This window comes from Otolemur garnettii, unplaced genomic scaffold (assembly GCF_000181295.1).
Source record: "Otolemur garnettii isolate 467f Iridium unplaced genomic scaffold, OtoGar3 scaffold00008, whole genome shotgun sequence".
NCBI classification, from domain to species: domain Eukaryota; kingdom Metazoa; phylum Chordata; class Mammalia; order Primates; family Galagidae; genus Otolemur; species Otolemur garnettii.
The window spans coordinates 38114553-38135150 of NW_003852403.1; the positions used below are offsets into that span (position 1 = coordinate 38114553).

A 20598-nucleotide genomic window follows, 5' to 3' on the forward strand; every position below is an offset into this window, starting at 1 on the left:
GAGTAATATAAATATTTTAAGTTCATTTTGGGGATTCATGAGAATAGAAATGTGTTCCTTTAAAAGGGGCTTATATATGTCTCAGGTTTGACAAACTTCATAGTACTACTATATTTTATCAATTATAGGATACATTTTTTACATTATAACATTTCAGAATTTAGGATACATCTTAAAATAGATGGTGTCACAGTTTTGAGTGATTGTGTCCTTTTCTTTCTTAGTGGTCCATAATATAATAGTAATGATGTCCACAATTTAATGCAGTCATATAACTTAGCTACCTGAGAGAAAGAACTTTGTCTGTATAGCTAAACCATAAATCCATGTATCATTTTTACCTACAGCAAACATGAAATACAGCAAAAACTCCATAGGAATTTTCTTATAAGGTAGCATATTAAAGATGTACAGTCTTTATTCTCTGTTACCTTACAATCTAAAACAGTTAGCAATGATAATAAACATACTATAAACTACCAAGTAAGTGGCAAAACAAATTTTAAAAAGCTTTTGTATTTATATTATATGCTTTCTATTAGAGAATTGAATAAATATAACAAAATGAAGCCCATAATGTCCTTGTCTGTCTTTACATTATCTGATAGTGGACTAATAGTTTGACCTATGATTTTTTAAAAAATGATTTTATTTTTCAGGTCTTAACTGTTCAGGATCTTGTTGATTTTTCCCCTGTTTACCGATGTTTGCATATTTATTCAGTTTTGGTAAGCATGTTTTATAATTATGTATATATATTTATATAGTTGTATTATTCAAAATCATGTATGTGTTTAGGCCTTAGGGTTGATTATAATGAGCCCAGATAGCTGTAAATCTTCATATAGTAAACATTTGTGAAATATCCACTTTGTGTAAGGCACTGACCTTTTTTCTACTTATTATAGTCTAATTTTAAGTGATGTGCCTTATGTATATTAAGTATAATATAGGTTAATATTGTAGTAGAATAATTCCATTTATCTCTTCTTGTCTTTATGCTGTTGATTGCATCACAGTCACTTATATTACTTCTCTGTATGTTTATTCCACCCTACATTGTTCTTATTTTTTATTCAGTAGTCAATTATCCTTTTTAAAAACTACTGCTTTTATTGAGATACAGTTTACATATCAAAAACCATATACTTTTGAAGTACACAATTCAGTGTTTTAGTATATTTATAAGCATGTGCAACCATTACCACTAATTCCAGAACTATTCCCTAACCACCACCACCCCCACTCCCTGCCAAAAAAAAAAAAGACTTAACCCATTAGCAGTCACTCCCTATTCTCTTCCCCTAGTTCCTGGTAACCACAAAATTTACTTTCTGTTTCTATAGATTTGCCTCTTCTGGTCATTTCATATAAATGGACTTTGTGATGTAGGTTATTCTCACTGGGGTTAGGTGATATCTAAAGGTGGTTTTGATTTGCATTTTTCTGAAAATTAGGAATGGTGATCATTTTTTCAAGTATTTGTTGGCCATTTGTCTTCTTTGGAGAAGGTTCAGTGGGATTATTTGGTCTTTTTTTGTTGATTAATTTGGGTTCTCTATAGATTCTGGTTATCAACCCTTTGATACAACATGCAAATATCTTTTCCTATTCTGAAGGTTGCCTGTTTGCTTTAATTGTGTGTCTTTAGCTGTGCAAAAGCTTTTTAGCTTAATTAAGTCCCCTTATTTATTTTTGTCATTGTTGTGATTGTCAATGTAGTCTTCTTCATAAAATCTTTCCTGACACTGATATCAAGGGTTTTTCCCATACTTTCATTCTGTTGAGTTTCTCATTTGCAAAATGTGGTTAACAATTTCTAAGGCTTTATTGGGTATTAGAGTCAATATAAATAACAAAGTACTTGGTCTGGTACCAAGTGTAAAACAGCACTCAGTAAATGTTAGAAGGATTAGTATAAAAGGGTTATATTAATATGTATGATTTCAAAGAATAGATCTATTGACTGTAATTTCATTTTAGCCAATAGAACTGTGTGACCAAAAGGTACCATTGTTACTGCTCAATCAAATATAAGTGGTTCATAAAGGGAAAATAAGTAGAATTATCTTTGGAAAATGGTGAAAAACTATGTCCACAATTTGGCTTATCATAACTTATCAATTTTCAGGCCTGGAGAAATCCTAAATGCTTGTGTGAATTTTCTTAGCTGGCCACATCCTAAACTTTGAGCCTAGGAACCATTTGTCTTTTCTCAGAATACTGAACACTGAATGAATGATTTCTGAGTATATTTGATGAATACCTAATATAGTGTGAGAATTACTGCCCTAGACATTTTAAGCATAAATGAAGGCTTTCTAAGAGGTTCTGGGCTAGAAATTTTAAGGAAATAATTTATAGATCCTTAGCTTTTTTTCTAAAAAATGATATGTCTGGGAACCCCATCCTGTCTTCATAATAGTTTTTCTCTTATGTTTGGTGCTCAGCTCAGATCCCCTTGGTGTGTTTTAATAAAAACTAAAAGTGCCTGATAGTTTATTACCATCTTATCCAACCCCACACTATATTACCAGAGTTGAAGTTAGTTGTGGTGTGTGGGTATGCGAAAGCTTAGGTTCCTCTCCTAACTTGGGTCAACTCTGAGGTACTCATATAATGTACCCTGAAGTTGCACAATGGAATCAGGCAAAAACCTACTTTCTTAGAGACTTTTCTTTTTGCCTGGGGTTGGCACATTGATTGGCTTATTCTTGTTTCCGCTCTGCTTTTTTCACTTCTTAAATAGTCTCCTTCCTGAGTATTTCTTCAGTTTATCACTGATTTCAGGGTCTGTTGCCAGGAAAGCTATGTTATCTATCACTGCATCACAGTCTTAGGAGCCTGGAAGTGGCTTAGCTCATTATTTCTGGCTAAAGGTCCCTCATGAGGTCCTAGTCAAGGTATCAGTGAGGCCTGGAGTCATCTGAAGGCTTGACAGGGGATGGAGGATTTGTTTCTGTGATGGTTGTTGGCAAAAGGCTTCAGTTCCTTGCTACATGGGCTCTCTACAAGGCTGCCTAAATGTCTTCATGACATGGCTTCTGCCTTCTCCCAGAGTGATCAAAGAGAGAAACCAAGAAGGAAGCCATAATATCTTTTATAACCCAATCTTAGAAGTGACATACCACAACTTCTGTGTTATCCCATTGGTCACATAGACCAACTTTGGTACAGTGTGGTAGGGTACTATACAAGGGTATGGAGGTGAGGATCTTTGGAGGCTGTCTTGGAGACTTTCCTAAAGCAAGTCATATCCTTCACTGATACTCAGTACTACTATTGGTGCATTGTCTTGATGTGGAAATTTTTCAGGATGCCAAATAAAGGAGAATTCTCCTTTAAATTATTAATCAAGGCACTATATACACATAAAAGTTGCTTCCTTTTTCTTCTTGCATTGATTTCTATTAAGGGTAAATCTTGTTAGAAATAGTCTATTTTGTTTTGTGATACTATACAAATACTGTACTATATTATCTGAAATAATTCTTAATTCAGATACATGGTAACAAGTAATGACATAAGTGGGAGTAATGACAGTTTCTTTTGGTGACCAGATCCCTTTTATTCTCAACTGTTGACAACAAAGTATTTCTTTTAAGAGGGAGTCCTGTGTTAGTACAGCAAAGAGAACATAACAAATTTTAAATGCTAAATCTGTGTCCTATATGTTTCAATGTAAACAATGATTTTGGCTAATTTACTTTAAAGAAAATTGCCTTTAAAACAGCCAAATGATAGGGGTGGGTGATGAAACTGAATCTTTTAAACATAACTGGAGTGTTTTTTGAGGCTGCCAAAAATTTCAGGTTACATTGTCTAACCTCATTCTTTCATATTCATGTATATTGTAATAAAATAAAGTGGTTAAAGCTATTTTGCCAAATTTTCATAAGTGTAAGTACAATTACATGTGTAATAAAGAATAAAACCTGTTAGTTTTTAGCAGTGTATATGATTCTCATTTGTTAAATAACCAGAAAAATAATGATCATCATAGCTAACAAAATTAATGGAATTGTGCCTGATTTTTTATACTTGGTTTTATTTAATTATCACATTTCCAGAAGCTGAACAATGGAGTTTTGTGTATGTCTACATGTTGAGTGAAGGCGTATGATATTGTTGGTTAAACTCCTTCATAAATAATTTAGAATATTACCTATAATGAGAAACAAAATAAGTAATGATAAACCTATCTATTATCTTGATTTGAAGGTATGTGAATGTGTAAAACAATCATGAATTTAAATAATCTTAATTTTGACTGCTTTTGCAATCCCATAATTTATTTCTCAGTAGTTTTCATAGTATAATACTCCTCAAAACATGTTAACTTTTTTTTTAAGTATTAATAAAACATGAAGGCTTGGCACCATAGCTCAGTGCGTAGGGCGCCGGCCATATACACTAAGGCTGGTGGGTTCTAGCCCAGCCCAGGCCTGCTAAGCAATGACAACTGCAATCAAAAATAGCCGGGTGTTGTGGTGGGCACCTATAGTCCCAGCTACTTGGGAGGCTGAGGCAATAGAATTGCCTAAGCCCAAGAGTTTGAGGTTGCTATGAGCTGTGACACCACAGTACTCTACTGAGGGTGACATAGTTACACTGTCTCAAATAAAATAAAATGAAATAAAAAGTAAAACATGAAGTCAGACTTTCCCTGAGAGATTTAATACAATTTGACATATTAATTTGATTATGAGGACTGGCTTTGCTAATTATTTAGGTTTTAGGTTTTAGTGTGGACTTTAAAAAAAAAAATAAATTAAATACCCTGAGTCTGTGCTCAGACTTTTAAACAAAAAATATATTTTTTTGTGTGTGTGGGGGAAGCCCTACTTACTCTATTAAGAAAGGATTCTTTTCCAATAAAATTTTGCTTTTGGGCTCGGCACCTGTGGCTCAAGTGGCTAAGGCGCCAGCCACGTACACCCAAGGTGGTGGGTTCGAATCCAGCCCGGGCCGCCAAACAACAGTGATGGCTGCAACCAAAAAATAGCCAGGCATTGTGGCAGGCACCTGTGGTCCCAGCTGCTTGGGAGGCTGAGGCGGGAGACTCGTTTGAGCCCAGAAGTTGGAGGTTGCTGTGAGCTGGGATGTCACGGCACTCTACCCAGGGGGATAGCTTGAGGCTCCTGTCTCAAAAAAAAAAAAAAAAATTTGCTTTTGAGTTTATTTGTTTTCAAAATATATAATATACATGTGCTATTTGAATCAGTTAAGTACTAATTATAATAATTTAACCCAGAAGAAGAAAAAATCCAAACTAGCCTAAAGCCTTACAGTCTCAGAAGTGAAATAAAAATAAAAACATATTACATTAGAAAATATAATAATAAGAGAACATTAAGGCTGGGCGTGATGGCTCATGCCTGTAGTCCTAGTATTTTGGGAGGCCAAGGTGGGAAGAATGCTTGAGGTCAGGATTTCAGGATAAGCCTGAGCAAGAGCAAGATGCTGTCGCTACAAAAAACAAAAACAAACAAAAAACCCAACAACAATAAAAAAAATAGGGTTTGTAGTCCCAGTTACTTGGAAGGCTGAGAGGCTGAGGCAGGAGGATCGTTTGAGCCCAGGAGTTTGAGGTTGAAATGAGCTATGATGGCACCACTGTACTCTAGCAGGTGGATAACCTATAAAACCATAATTTTTTGGAGCCCATCAGAGAATTGAGCTACACAGCAACCAAGGGAACTGAATACCAAAGGATGACAAGCCCTTCTGAGGAGAGACAGGACACATCAACTGACGTTAGTTAACAAATTAAAACCGTGTGAGGGATCCCATAGTTTTTTAAAAAGTCTCTTAATTATTTGAGTACAAAAAAATTAGAAGAACTTTCCCATTTTTACCTAAATAAAAATATTTTCTGCATTATGAGCTTGCTTTAGGTAGCCCTAAGAAAAGCTATGATTTTTGTAGCTAAGCAAGTATAAAGAAAATAAAATCAGAATTTTTTTTAGTGAAAATGTGGGTCTTTGACATATTTTCTTGTTGTTTTTTTCTTTTGCCCTCCCTTTGGAGCCTTAGATGAGTAGGGAACTGGGCTCCCAACATTTTCTTCTGACTCTATATGAATTCTCTTTTAAGCCGAGAGGAAGGCAGAAGGGATGGATATATAGTAATTTATTTATTTTTTCTATCATTTTTTTAAGCAAATGTTTATTGAGTGCCTTCTACATGCTAAGCATTTTTTAAGTAATAAGGATATGAAGATGAACTGGGTGGATGTGAACCATGTTCTAACAGGCTTAGAGAGTTAAGTGGTAAAGATAGATCTCTACTGGCTATATGTAACCACTTACATTAAAGTTAATTAAAATTAAACAAAATTAAAAAGTGCCTCAGTCCTGTTAAGTACATTTCAAATGCTCAATAGCCCCATGTGATTAGTGGTTACTATATTAAACAGTGAAGACAAAGAAAACTTCTATCAACATTGAAAGTTCTATCAGACAGCACTGAAACTAATAATAATGAAATTACAGTGAAAACTTATTCTTGTCATTCAATATGAAGTGACATGCTGCATTTATACTCTAGTAGGAAAATTTAAAACAACTCTTGGGGGCAAAGACATACTTATTTTAGCTGTGCGTGTGTGTATATGTGTGTGTGTATTTCATTACTCTGCTGATTTTATTTTAGGGTGATGAAGAAACATTTGAAAATTATTACCGAAAGCAAAGAAAGAAACAAGCAAGACTGGTATTGCAGCCCCAGTCAAGTATGGTAAGTATGTAAATATTTTGAATTGGTTATGTTGTCACTTTTTATCCCTTACCCTGCTTTAATTTCTTCAGAGCATGTATCACTGTTCATTCGATTACAAATATTTATTGAACACCTACCATTTCTAATCATTGGTTTAGGCACTTAGAGTATAACAGTGAACAAAACAGATAAATCTCTTTTTTTGTAAGCTTATTCAATCAGAGAAGATATTAAATAAAAAAAAAAATCAACAAGTAAATATATAAAATGCCAGGGAGTGGAAATTAGTTTCTGGCAATATGGTGGACAGTGTACCTTGATAAATTGTTCCACAGAAAAAACAACTGATGATGCTGTCTAGATTTTTGTTTTAAATCTTAAATTATTTTTAACTAAGGATCTGGCAAAAAAACAGACCAAAAACTGAGGATGAGGAACTGTCCTCTATATTTCTTGTGGTGATAGTTACATGACTAGATGTATTTTCGAAAACTCATAGAAAGGCTGTGTGTGGTGGTTGCTGCCTGTAATCGTAACACTCTGGGAAGCCAAGGCAGAGAGATTGCTTGAGCTCAGGAGTTCGAGACCAGCCTGAGGAAGAGTGAGATCCCATCTCTACTAAAAATAGAAAAACCATCCAGGAGTGGTGGTAGGTGCCTGAGTCTCAGCTGCTCAGGAGGCTGAGGCAGGAGGATCACTTGAGCCCAGAAGTTTGAGACTTTTGTGAACTGTGACTCCATGGCACTCTACCCAGGGTAACAAAGTGAGACTGTGTCTCAAAAAAAAAAAAGAAAAGGAAAATCTAGAGAAACTGCACATGAAAGAGTTTTATTGTATGTAATTTATACCTCAAAACACCTGACTAGAACAAATAAAATGAGAAAACCTAAATGAAGGCAGAAATTGAGAAAGGTTTAATGAGGCACTGAATATAGCTTTTATCCTGGGAGCAGCTGCTGCATAAGAAAACATGAGTTTTGAGGACATGAGATACAACAGGCTAAGCCCAGAGTGCACCCAAAAATCTAAGAAGAGATTATCTCCCTTATAAAATTGAGACTCCCACAGAATTTAAAGCCTTGTTAGTAGGATGAGCCATAGATAAAACCATCTGAAAACCTCCCTGTTCATTCTGGCAAATACTAAGAAAAATTACGAATCTCAAATCTTGGTGCTGAGAGAACAGAGAAAAAATTCCCTTGTGAATTCATTACAAGTAGTTTGTTACTGCTTTTGTTTGCAATCCAAATTCATTCTACTTGTATAATCAAAAATATAAGCTCAAAATTTAGTTTAAAGTGGTTTCATCCTGATACACATATTGTCTTTAAGTACTTGGCAGAAGCAAAGATAGATATCCCAGAGTTAAAAGTAGCAATTCACAGTCAAAAATAATTATCAAAGAAGTGAGTATCGTTAGAAATATTAACCACAGAAGTGGATTCTAAAAGACTTGATATTTGAATTATTAGGCATAGAGGATAAAATAATGCTGTTTGATATATTTAAAGAAATAAAAGGCAAGCTTTGGTCTATAAATAGATAACAGAAATTATGAGGAATGACCAGATCTGAAGAAAAATCAAATAGAATATTTAGAAGTTAAAGATGTAGTAATTAAAGTTAAAAAATGTTATGAATTCATTTAGCAGTTGAATTCTCTCTCAGCTGATCTGAAGAAATTATCTGGAAATAAGCATCACAGAGAGACAAATGAAAAAATACAGGAGAGACACATAGGAAGTACAGTGGTCTAACATACATCTAACTGGAGTTTTAGAATGAGAATAGTGCAAATGAGATCAAAGACTATTTGGTGACATATAGCTGAGAATTTTCTTGGACAGATAGCAATTAGAAATCCACAGAGATCAAGCCCAAGGAATCCCAAGTGGCTAAATAAAAAGAGACAAACTCTTAGAAAACTTAGAGTGAAATTGCAGAACACCTAATATAAAGAGAATAGAAGAAAAATGTTATTAGCTATCTTGATCTAATTGACTTTTATTGACTACTACACCCTAATGTAGAATATATATGCTTTTTAAGTGCATATGGACACTTGACTGAGATAGATCATATCCTGGGCCATAAAACAAATAACAAGAAATATAGGAGGCATGAAAGAAATCACACACAGTTTGTCCTTTGACCACAAGAGAATTAAATGATCCATATGCAAAAATGAATATTGATTTTTACTTCATTCATTAATACAAGATGTGGATCATGGACCTAAATGGAAGTACTGAAAGTATAAAACTGAAAAAATAAAAAAGGATAAAATCTTTGTGATCTTAGAGCAGTGGTTCTCAACCTTCCTAATGCTGTGACCCTTTAATACAGTTCCTTATGTGGTGATGACCCCCAATCATAAAATTATTTCGTTGCTGCTTGGTTGGAGGTCACCACCACATGAGGAACTGTATTAAAGGGTTGTGGCATTAGGAAAGCTGAGAACCACTGCTGTAAACAGAAACTAAACAAAGATACAAAGGACTTAACTGTGACCCTAGATTGGGATTAATAGACATATATGGAACACACCATCTCAAAGGTGAAGAATATACATTTTTCTTGTCAACCCATGGTATGTACTCCAAAACCGATCACATCCTAGGATACAAATCAAACCTTGGAAAAATTGAAAGAATGAAAATTATATCTTATATTTTCTCAGACCACAAGGCAATAAAGGTGGAACTCAACTCCAACAAAAATGTTCATCCCCACACAAAGACATGGAAATTAAACAACTTTATGCTGAATGGTAGTTAGCTTCAGGAAGAAATAAAAGAGGAAATCATTAAATTCCTCATATATAACAATAGTGAAGAAGACACAAGTTACCAAAACCTGTGGGATATAGCAAAAGCAGTCTTAAAAGGGAAATGTATCACATTAGATTCCTACATTCGAAAAACAGAAAGAGAGCGCATCAACAGACTCATGAACCATCTTATGGAATTGGAAAAAGAACTGTCTAATCCCGAACCCAGCAGAAGAAAAGAAATAACCAAAATTAAATCAAAGGTGAATGAAATTGAAAACAGAAGAATCATTGAGAAAATTAATGAAACAAAAGGTTGTTTGTGTGTTTTTTTTTTTTTTTTAAGAGACAAGAGTCTCACGTTGTTGCCCTTGGTAGAGTGCTGTGGCGTCACAGCTCACAGCAACCTCCAGCTTTTGGACTTGGGTGATTCTCTTGCCTCAGCCTCTGAAGTAGCTAGGAATACAGGCACCTGCCACAAGGCCCGGCTATTCTTTTGTTGTAGTTTGGCCAGGGTCAGGTTTGAATCCACCACCCTCGGTATATGGGGCCGGCGCCCTACTCACTAAGCCACAGGTGCTTCCCTAAAAGGTTGGTTTTTTTAAAAAATAAAATCAATAAATGTTTGTCCAGATTAACTAGAAACAGGAAAGTAAACTCTCTGATCACCTCAATCAAAAATGATAAAGGGGAAATACCAACAGATGCCACAGAGATACAAGAGATCATCTCTGAGTACTACAAGAGACTCTATAGATGCCCCAAATTTGACAATATGGAGGAAATAGATCAATACCTGGAATCACACCTTTTCCCTAGTCTTAACCAAGAATTAAAAAGATCTCATGGACAGACTGATTCCAAGAATTAAAATCAAAGAAACAATACAAAATCTCCCAACAAAAAAAAGCCCTGTTGCAGATGGCTTCACACCAGAATCCTATCAAACCTTCAGAGAAGATCTTATACCCATACTGCAGAAATTATTCTAAAACATTGAGAAGGAAGGAATCTTCCCCAACATGTTCTATGAAGCAAACATCATCTGATACCAAAACCAGGAAAAGACCCAATTAAAAAGAACTACAGACCAATTTCACCAATGAATATAAATGAAAAAATTCTCAGCAAAACCCTAGCCAATAGATTATAGCTACACATTTTTTTTTTTGGCAGTTTTTGGCTGGGGCTGGGTTTGAACTCACCACCTCTGGCATATGAGGCTGGCGCCCTACTCCTTTGAGCCATAGACGCCACCTTATAGCTACACATTTAAAAAATCATTCATCATGATCAAGTAGGTTTCATACCAGGGATGTAAGTTTAATATACATAAGTCCATAAATGTAATTTACTATATTAACAGAAGCAAAAACAAAGACCATATGATCCTCTTAATAGATGCAGAAAAAACATTCAATAAAATTCAGCATCCTTTCTAAGTAGAACCCTTAAGAATATAGGCATAGGTGGCAGATTTCTTAAATTGATCAAAGCCATCTGTGACAGACCTACAGGTAATATTATACTGAATGGAGTAAAACTGAAAGCTTTTGCACTTAGAACTGGAAGCAGACAAGGTTGTTCTCTGTCACCATTACTATTCAACAAAGTGCTGGAAGTTTAAGCCAGTACAATCAGACAAGAGAAGTATATACAGGGCATCCAAATGGGTACAGAGGAGATCCAACTCTCGCTCTTTGCTGATGATACGATTTTATACTTAGAGAATCCCAAAGACTCAACCACAAGACTCCTGGAAATGATCAAAAAATACAGTAATGTGTCAGGATATAAAATCAACATCCACAAATGGGTAGCCTTAACAGCCAAGATGAAAAGCTAATCAAGGACACAGTTTCCTTCACAGTAGCTTCAAAGAAAAAGACATACCTAGGAATATACATAACAAAAGGAGGTGGAGGACCTCTACAAAGAAAATTATGAAACATAAGAAAAAGCAGAAGATATTCACAAATGGAAGAACATACCATGCTCATGGCTGGGAAGACTCAACATTGTGAAACTGTCTATACCAGGCGTCCTCAAACTATGGCTCGTGGGCCACATATGGCCCGCCTAGGACATTTATCTGGCCCCCCGGGTGTTTTTGCCACTGCTCCCTGTCCTGCTTAGCAGCCGACTCATCCTGGGGCCCGCAGTCCGGCTCTCCAATTGTCTGAGGGACAGTGACTGGCCCCCTGGTTAAAAAGTTTGAGAACTCCTGCTCTATACTACCCAAAGAAATCTATAGGTTCAATGCAATCCCCATTAAAATACCATTGTCACACTTTCAAGATTTGGGCAGAATAATTCTTTGTTTTGTATGGAATCAGAAAAAACCCTATATAGCTAAGGCAATTCTCAGCCCAGACTTTAGGCTGTACTACAAGGCCATAGTCATCAAAACAGCATAGTATTGGCACAAAAATAGAAACATTGACATGTGGAACTGAATAGAAAACCATGAGATGAAACTAACTTCTTACAGCCACCTGATATTTGATAAACCAAACAAGATGGTGCTGGGGAGAACTGGATAACCACATGTAAAAGACTAAAACTTGGACCTGTACCTCTCACCTCTGACAAAAATTGATTCAGGATGGATAAATGATTTAAATTTAAGGCATGAAACAATAAAAATCCTCAAAGAAAGTGTAGGGAAAACACTTGAAGATATCAGCGTAGGGAAAGATTTTATGAAGAAGACTTATGTGGCAATTGCAACAATAACAAAAATAAACAAATGGGACTTAGTTAACCTGAAAAGCTTCTGTACAGCTAAGGAAACAACATCTAAAGGAAACAGACACTCTTCAGAACGGGGAAAGATATTTGCATATTATGAATCAGACAAAAACATGATAACTAGAATCTGTAGAGAACTCTAATCATCAGAAAAACAGCCAACAATCCCATGTATCACTGGGCAAGAGAGATGAATAGAACCTTCTCTAAAGAAGACAGACGAATAGCTAATAAATGTATGAGAGAATGCTCATCGTTTCTAATCATCAGAGAAATGTAAATGAAAACTACCCTGAAATATCACCTAACTCCAATGAAGATGACCCATATCACACAGTCTCAAAGCTGCAGATGCTGGTGTGGATGTGCAGAGAAGGGAACCCTTTTACACTGCTGATGGGACTGCAAACTCGTACAACCTTTTTGGAAGAATTGGAGAATTGAGAATGGAGAATTCTCAAAGAACTCAAATTAGACCTCCCATTTGATCCTGCAATCCCGTTACTTGGCCTACCCAGAAGGAAAAAAATCCTTTCATCATAAGGATATTTGCACTAGGCTGTTTATGGCAGCTCAATTGACAATAGCCAAATTGTGGATACAGCCCAAATGCCCGTCAGCCCAGGAATGGATTAACAAGCTGTGGTAAATGTATACCATGGAATAAAAAAAAAAAACGGAGACTTTACATCTTTTGTATTAACCTGAATGGAAATGAAACACATTTTTAGTAAAGCATCACAAGAATGAAAAGCAAGAATCCAAAGTACTCTATTCTAACATGAAGGCAGTAGATGAGCTAGGGAAATGAGCAAGTGGGGAGAGAGAGGGGAGAAGGTGGGGAAAAGGGGGACAGGGGATCATGGTGTATGGCACATCTCTAGGGGGCAGGACACAATTATAAGAGGGACTTTATCTAACAAATGCAATCAGTGTAACCTAATTCTTTGTATCCTCAGTGAATCCCAAACAATAAAAAAAAATTAAAAAAAAAAAAGCAAATGGAAGATCTTAAAAATGCCCACAAAGAGAGGAGAGTATTTTCAAATAAACGAAACAATGAAATATCTTCAAAACTGAAAGAAGAAAACTATCAAATATGGGCAAAGATATTTTCAGACAAAGACGAGCAGACACCAAACACCTGTACCAAGGAAATTCTGCAGGATACACTTCAGACAAATACAAAGTGATGCAAAATGGAAGATATGAGATATAAGAAGGGATGAATACTAAAGAAAGTATAAATATATAGGTAAATCTGTATTAAATGTAGGAAGTAATACAGTTTAATATGGAGTTTAAAACAAAATGGAATTTAAATATACAACAATAACATAAACATTGGAATGAGATGAAAGTTAATCAGATTGAACTATCTTATACTGTCCAGATCTTAAGAGAGTAAAAGCATTGACTAACTTTAGAACTTGTCTTAAGAATGCATAATGTGATTTCTAGATTAAATTTTAAGAGAGCAGAATATGTATTTTACTATATGATGGCGGGGGGGGGGGAAGAAGCTAGAACGATGAAATAAAGTGTGTGCCTTAGAATTGCTAAAAAAATTGTAATTGTAATCTTGTAAACAGTTGGTAATATTGGCTCAAAATATTTAAAGAAAATTGTCATGGCTATAAGGAAAAATTAAAAAATCCACCGGCATAGGATTTTTAAACATGTGCTGGTATTTTGTAAACCAAGTAGACAGAATATCAGTAAGAATACAGAACATGCCTAATAAGCTTGATCTAATGGAATATATGAAATTCTGTTTTTACTATTACAGGAAAATATTCTTTTTAAGCATACATACACCATTAAAAAGAAAAATTTTCTACATACTGTGTTATAAAGCAAGTATCAGAAAATATCAAACATTTAGTGTCATGTAGACTACATTTTCTGATCATAGTATTTTTATGTTAAATGTATTAGTAATTCCTCCCCCTAAAATCTAGAAACAACCTAGATGTGTGAAAAGTGAATCACTTTTAAGAAATATGGAAAATATACATTTCAGCTTAACTGAAATAAGGAAATATTTCATAGAATAAACCTTCTATGAATAAAAGTCAAATGATCAAATATTTTTCTATGTGCCGTTTGTAAAAATTATGAACAAACAATAGGCAATTGTAGATCATTTTTAAGGACGTTTGACTTTTATTATGAATCAGATAAAAAGTCATTGAAAAGATTTAGGCAGAAGGTATAATAATCAGATTATTGTTTGAAAGGTGTCATTCTAGCAGTTATACGGTAAATAAACTTAGTGAAGCCTGGAAGTTGGGGAGACTAGGTAGGATGATGGTGTTATAGCCAAAGGGAGAGATGATGGTAGCTTTAACGGGTCTGTCGAGAAGAGGGTTTTGAAATCATACTTACTTTTTAACTTGTTCATTGTTTATCCCTGGTGCCTAAAAATATGTGCAGTGTATAGTAGGCTCTCAATAAATATTTGTTAATGAAATTATAGTGACTTGGAACTTACTTTTATGTTACTGGTATTTATTGGTTTAAATTGATTTTTATTTTTTATTTAAAGCATGAAACAGTTGATGGCTATAGAAGATATTTCACTCAAATTGTAGGGTATGTATCTAATATGGAAATAACTATTATTAATTTTATATTATGTTGATGCCAGAATATTTATTTTTTATTTGGGTTTTTTTTTCTTAATACTTGCTGTGTTGGCAATTACTGTTTTTAGGTTCTTTGTGGTGGAAGATCACATTTTACATGTGACCCAAGGATTAGTAACCAGGGCATACACAGATGAACTTTGGAACATGGCCCTCTCAAAGATAATTGCTGTCCTTAGAGCTCATTCAGTAAGTCAGATGATTTATGTTACTAAAATTTTAATTCAGTTACTTGAAGAACTTCTCAGCCACACAATGTCAGAGAAAAACTGTACCTCCATCATTCTGCATTTTTGGTAATTGCTCAGATTTGGAAGTAGTAATGTCAGGCTTTTGTTTGTCTGATAATGTCAGGCTGTGATTTTGTAATTGACTGGGACTGCCCAAAACAATCTTATTCCAGTATAATAGAAGATGAAGAATTAAACTGGTCTCATTAGTTGCCACTGACCTCTTCATTAGATCACTGAAAAGCACCATGAAGAAAGGGCTTTTAATTATCATTCCAAATTCTTTGTTTTTAAAATAAACTTCACCATTAAAATTCAATAGCACTTACTTAGTGTTTACAATTTGCAATAGCACACTGTTATTACTTTCTTAAAAATTTGCAATTTTTAAAATTTTAACTCATTGGAAATAGTAAACATTTATGTAATGACTGATTTTTATGAATAAAAATTAAATGATCACATATTTTCCTAATACTTTTTATGGAAATAGTAAATATGTTGTTGTTATAAAGACCATTGAAATTCATAATTGGTCAGTTTTGGCTTTTCCTTAAAATAGTTTTAGTGGGTTATCTTCAGTGAAATATCCTCATATTTAAAATTGTATTATCTGTTATTTGTGGTAATTTTATAGTTGATAATAGAGAATTAAAAGATGTTGGAGGAGGTTCACTAGGTTATGTGGTATTAGCTTATAAATACATTCTCATTTATTCAAAATGTAGATTTTTGGAAAAAATGTAGATTTTTGCTATACTGTTTATCTGATGAAGTACAACTTTTTCTCACATATTAATAAAGAATAGTACATTTTACAGTGGTTTATATTTAGCTAAGCTCTGAATATATGAAATCATAGTATGTTTCCTACTAATTCCATGACATCAAATATGAAATCATATTAAATGTAACATATTACATTCAAAATTTTATTAAATCCTGTTAAAGAGGTGGAGTAAATTTCGCTATCATTTCTTTTGATTAATTATTAATAAAATACTTAAATTGTCATTTTATATTGGAAAAAGTAATATATCATGTCTCCTTTATAAGATGGAGAATAAGTAAATAAATGAAAGCTGAAAGCATGTTTTTTTAATATATATATTTACACTATTCTTTTGAGTTTAAAATAACTAGTTTCTTAAAATCTAAAGACTTTTAGAAATATACATCATTGCTTTGACCAAGTTGAGTGTACAGAAATTTCAGGAAAATTTTTTTTCATGTTATGATCTTCCTCTAAGAATTTATACTGAATAGAGAAGGTCGGCTTTGGCCCTAACTAATTGTGATTTTAAATTTAAGTCTGCAGATCAAAAGAAAAATTTTTGGGTTCTTATTTCTTAGTTTTTAACCAAATGACTCTGATTTTTTTTGTTGTTGTTCCTTGTGTTTCTACCCTCAGTCCTATTGCACTGATCCTGATCTTGTTCTGGAGCTGAAGAATCTCATTGTAATATTTGCAGATACTTTGCAGGTAGGTAATAATAAAACAATTAATGGCTATTTTGAGCACTTAAAGGTATATAAAATAGACCATACTGAATTATTTTATTTTGGAGTAGTGGTAATAAATTAGTAGTGATAAAAGTTCACTTACAGTGACCTGATGGTTAAGTTTATGGACTTATCCTAGAAAAAGTGCTGCGTATCTCATTGGTGAACATCTCCATGGTCACCTTATAAGTACTACCCTTGGGAAGCAATGTGCTGACACCAGCACCTAGTCCACCCTTTAAGGCAGTTTTGGATCTCTTTTTCTGGAATGACCATCAGAGCTATTGTACTAAGTCTGGCAATTAAGTTCATGAACTTGCCACCGTTCACTTATGTTGGCAACACTGTACAAGCAACTTGGTAAGGTTTCATAACCTTGGTATATCAGTATCTCACAGCTGTGTTTGTGTGAACATGTGGCGATGTCTTGCTTAGTGGTGTTCATAATTGTTGTTGCACGTTTTTATGTGCTGATGACAGCTTTGATGACCATTTTAGAAAAAGAGTTCCAAAATTACTTTGAAGGGTTGATGAGGCACTGGCATCTGTACATAGTTTCCCAAAGGTAGTATTAGAAGCCGACCTTAGTGATATTCAGTAATGAGTTATGTAGTACTTTTTCTAGGACAAGTTTTGAACTTAACTGTCATACTTAGTGTGTATTGGTATTCCCTTGTTATCAGGGCTTTTCATACCACCTCCTTTTCAATATGAAGCTTGGACAGAACTCAGGAAATAACACCATCTTTTAGAATACTGGCCATTCATTTAGAATAAATAAAGTATTTTTGCTGTAAAAAAAAAAAATACACAGGGTATAATGCAAAGAACCCTGTACTAGAAATTAGAAGATACAGGTTCTGCCTTCAGATGGAAGCATAGGTTCTAGAATCACAGAGACTCTGGATTTCCATTCTGCCTGTGCTGTTGACTAATTGTATGCCTACTGGTACTTTCAGCCTTAGATCCTTGCTCTTGAAATGGGCTTATTAATTACTAGTTTTTTGAATTGTTTTGCATTTTAAATGATACTGTGTATGAAAACACATAGTTTAAAAGCTACGCACATTCATACATTCATTTCCTTCCTAATTACAAATTTCCCATGTGAAATTAGGCAATTTACTTTGAGTCTTGGTTTTTTCTTTTTAAAAATAAGATTAAAACTAAATTATTACAAAACTTAATGTTTTTGTAATTCTCAGTATCAAAGTTTTAAGATTTCTACCTTGTCCCTCCTCTTTGATCACAGATAATAAAGAATTGATTACCTTTTGTTTTCATGCTTCAATTTATGCAATTTTATAGTTAAAAGTAATTTTTTTGTGAAATAGACACTAGTATTTTCCAAAGTGTGTAAAAAAACATTACTTTAAAAAAGGTTCTGTGGTCAAAAAATGTTTGGGAAATGCTAAGTAAAATAAAAAAGATTTCTCCTAAAACCCAGTCCGAGAGCAAATTTATATCATAAGTTTCCAAAAGGGAGATGACAGTACAGCATTTTCTCACAGTATTTGACCCTTGAGGCTTTTTTTTCCCTTAGAACATCTTTGGGAAATGCTGATTTGCTTTGGGAAATCCTGATTTAAACTATTTGCTTTCTCATAAGAGTCTTTGTATCCTAGAATAATAGTTACCTACTTTATTCTTAAACCAAAGGAGGAGATTTCACAAACTCCTTTGATAAATTATTTTATTACCTTATATCTTTATTGATTTGTATGGCTTTTATATTGGTAATGTAGGAGGTTTTTGGTTGTTATTTTCATAAATTTTGTGATAAATATATTCGTTATACCGATATTACTGCAAGGACACTTTTAGTAAATTTTGTTTGGGGCTGCCCTAATTTTGGAGGCCCATTTCTAAATAGCTTGAGGGAATTTTGCTATCCTTAATGACTTAAAAGCATTGCTACTTAAAGTATAGATTGGAGACCACTGGTCTGCAGACTGTTATAAGAAGGAGCTTTTGTCAGAATGTAAATTTACTATATATATTACTAAATGTAAAATTTAGCTTAGTTGGCATCTTGGAAGAAGCAAGCCCTTGATATAGGCCGCAACATTGATTTATATTCTGGTGCAAGCTCCTTATCTGTTTGTAGACTGTGACAGGTAGTTCTTGGACTGGACTTGGAGGAAAACTGAATATAGAGTATTTGATATGGTTCCAAGGAAGTCTTCAGAGAATGAAAGAGAAGTAAAAGACAATATTCAGGTAATGGATATACTGGATGTATATCTTTACATTAGTGCTTTGTATTCCATTAGCTTTCTGTAAATCTACTCAAGGCCAACACAGAAGATGGTAGACAACACGTCCCAGTCATTTCCCTGTTTTTGCCTGATTTGCTCACAGGCTATATTAGTCTGATCATTGGTGATATTGTCTGACTTGTGTGTGTCTGGTCTAAATAAAAGCTGCTGACCACACACACACCCCCACACACAACACAGGATGGAAAAACAACGATGGTAGTTGCACAAAGCCTTACATGAGTACGTTCCTAATTTTATTGCTTTGAGAGCAGATTGAGGAAGATGAGGCAGTCCTTCTTATTCAGAAATTCTGTAGTGTTTTCATTTCACTGAAAATTGACAGGCTCCAGTATCAGGTGGATCTTACACTGAATTAAGGAATGCTGGCTTTTAAATTTATACCTATTGAGAACTGGGGTGTGTCTTTTCATGAAAACTAAGGAATGCTGAATAATATTTATAGTTTTTTAAATTAGTACTTTGCCATCCTAAGGAAATTTTACTTTTTAAAATGTCAGTATTTCAGCATTAAAACAAAACTGACTAAGCAATAAAGTAAAAATAAAACACCAACTTATTTATAGTTCTGCTTACTACCTAGTAAGTAGAAGTAATAAATGAATCAATAAAAGTAAACATTTATTGATTCATTCTTAACACTTTGAGTATTCAAATACATCTTAGCAGTGTAGAGATAGAAGAATCAGTAAGACAAAACATAAAAATCCTTGGCTTCAAGAAATTCATAGTTTAGTTGTAAACAAATATGATGTTTAATAAGGCATGCTAATATAGCAATATGTTAAATAGCTTTGGGCTCACAGAAGATGGAATGACTAACTTTGATTTTAGGAGTTGGGAAAGGCTTTACAAAAAGTTGAAATGTGAGTTAGATTTGAAGGATGCATTCAGCAAGTAAGTAAGAAGGAAATGGCATTGATGGAAGAGAAAATAGCACATGTAAACTATAGATAGAGGAATGATATGGTGAATGTGAGACTGGTTGAGCAGCTTAATGGTTTTAGAAACTGTAAAATACAGATATGAACCAGGAATGGAAGACAGTGGTGATGAAACTGATGAGGTAGTTTGACTGAGATCATGGCTGATCTTGTGAGACTTCAGTAAGCCTTTTGTAGTTTATGACCAAGGATGACAAGATAATGGCAATTTTGAGAGTCTGAGAAATAGAGGAAGTTGACAGTGACAAATGGTTGGAATTTTAGTTTAGGAAGCTCTTACAGTCGTCTAAGCAAGAGATATTAAAGACCTGAAATAAAGCAGTAGAGCATCAAGAATATTTCTGGAAGAAAAGTGAGTAGATTATGTAAAATGGTATACTTAATTTGTAAAGGAGATAAAGTCAAATGAATTTGGTGACTGATTAAATGCGTTTGGGTGAGTTTAGATCATTTTCTAGTTTCTCTATTGATAAACTGGATTGATGATAGAATATTATTATAGATAGGAAATAAGAGCAATTGGTTTATTTGGAAAGAGAGGAAAAGATAAGTTTAGTGTGCTGGCTGGCTGAGTAGAGATGTGTAAGAGGTGTTGGAATTAAATATTTAGAGAAGTCTAGCTAGAGGTATAGATTTGAATAATCGGGTGGTGCCTGTGGCTCAGTGACTAGGGCGCCAGCCCCATATACCGAGGGTGATGGGTTTAAACACAGCGCCGGCCAAACTGCCACAAAAAGTAGCTGGGTATTGTGG

General features: G+C 34.2%; 1 protein-coding gene across 5 annotated transcripts in view; it reads left to right on the top strand.

The window, feature by feature from the left end:
• EXOC6 (exocyst complex component 6) overlaps positions 1-20598 on the top strand; it is a 266050-nt gene that overhangs the window by 142174 nt on the left and 103278 nt on the right. For all 5 annotated transcript variants that reach the window (XM_023509517.1, XM_023509516.1, XM_012801415.2 and 2 more), the window contains 5 exons: positions 660-728; positions 6655-6738; positions 14790-14836; positions 14958-15078; positions 16531-16602. In XM_023509517.1, coding sequence (XP_023365285.1) covers positions 660-728; positions 6655-6738; positions 14790-14836; positions 14958-15078; positions 16531-16602 — 393 coding nt within the window. The remainder of the gene's footprint in view (positions 1-659; positions 729-6654; positions 6739-14789; positions 14837-14957; positions 15079-16530; positions 16603-20598) is intronic.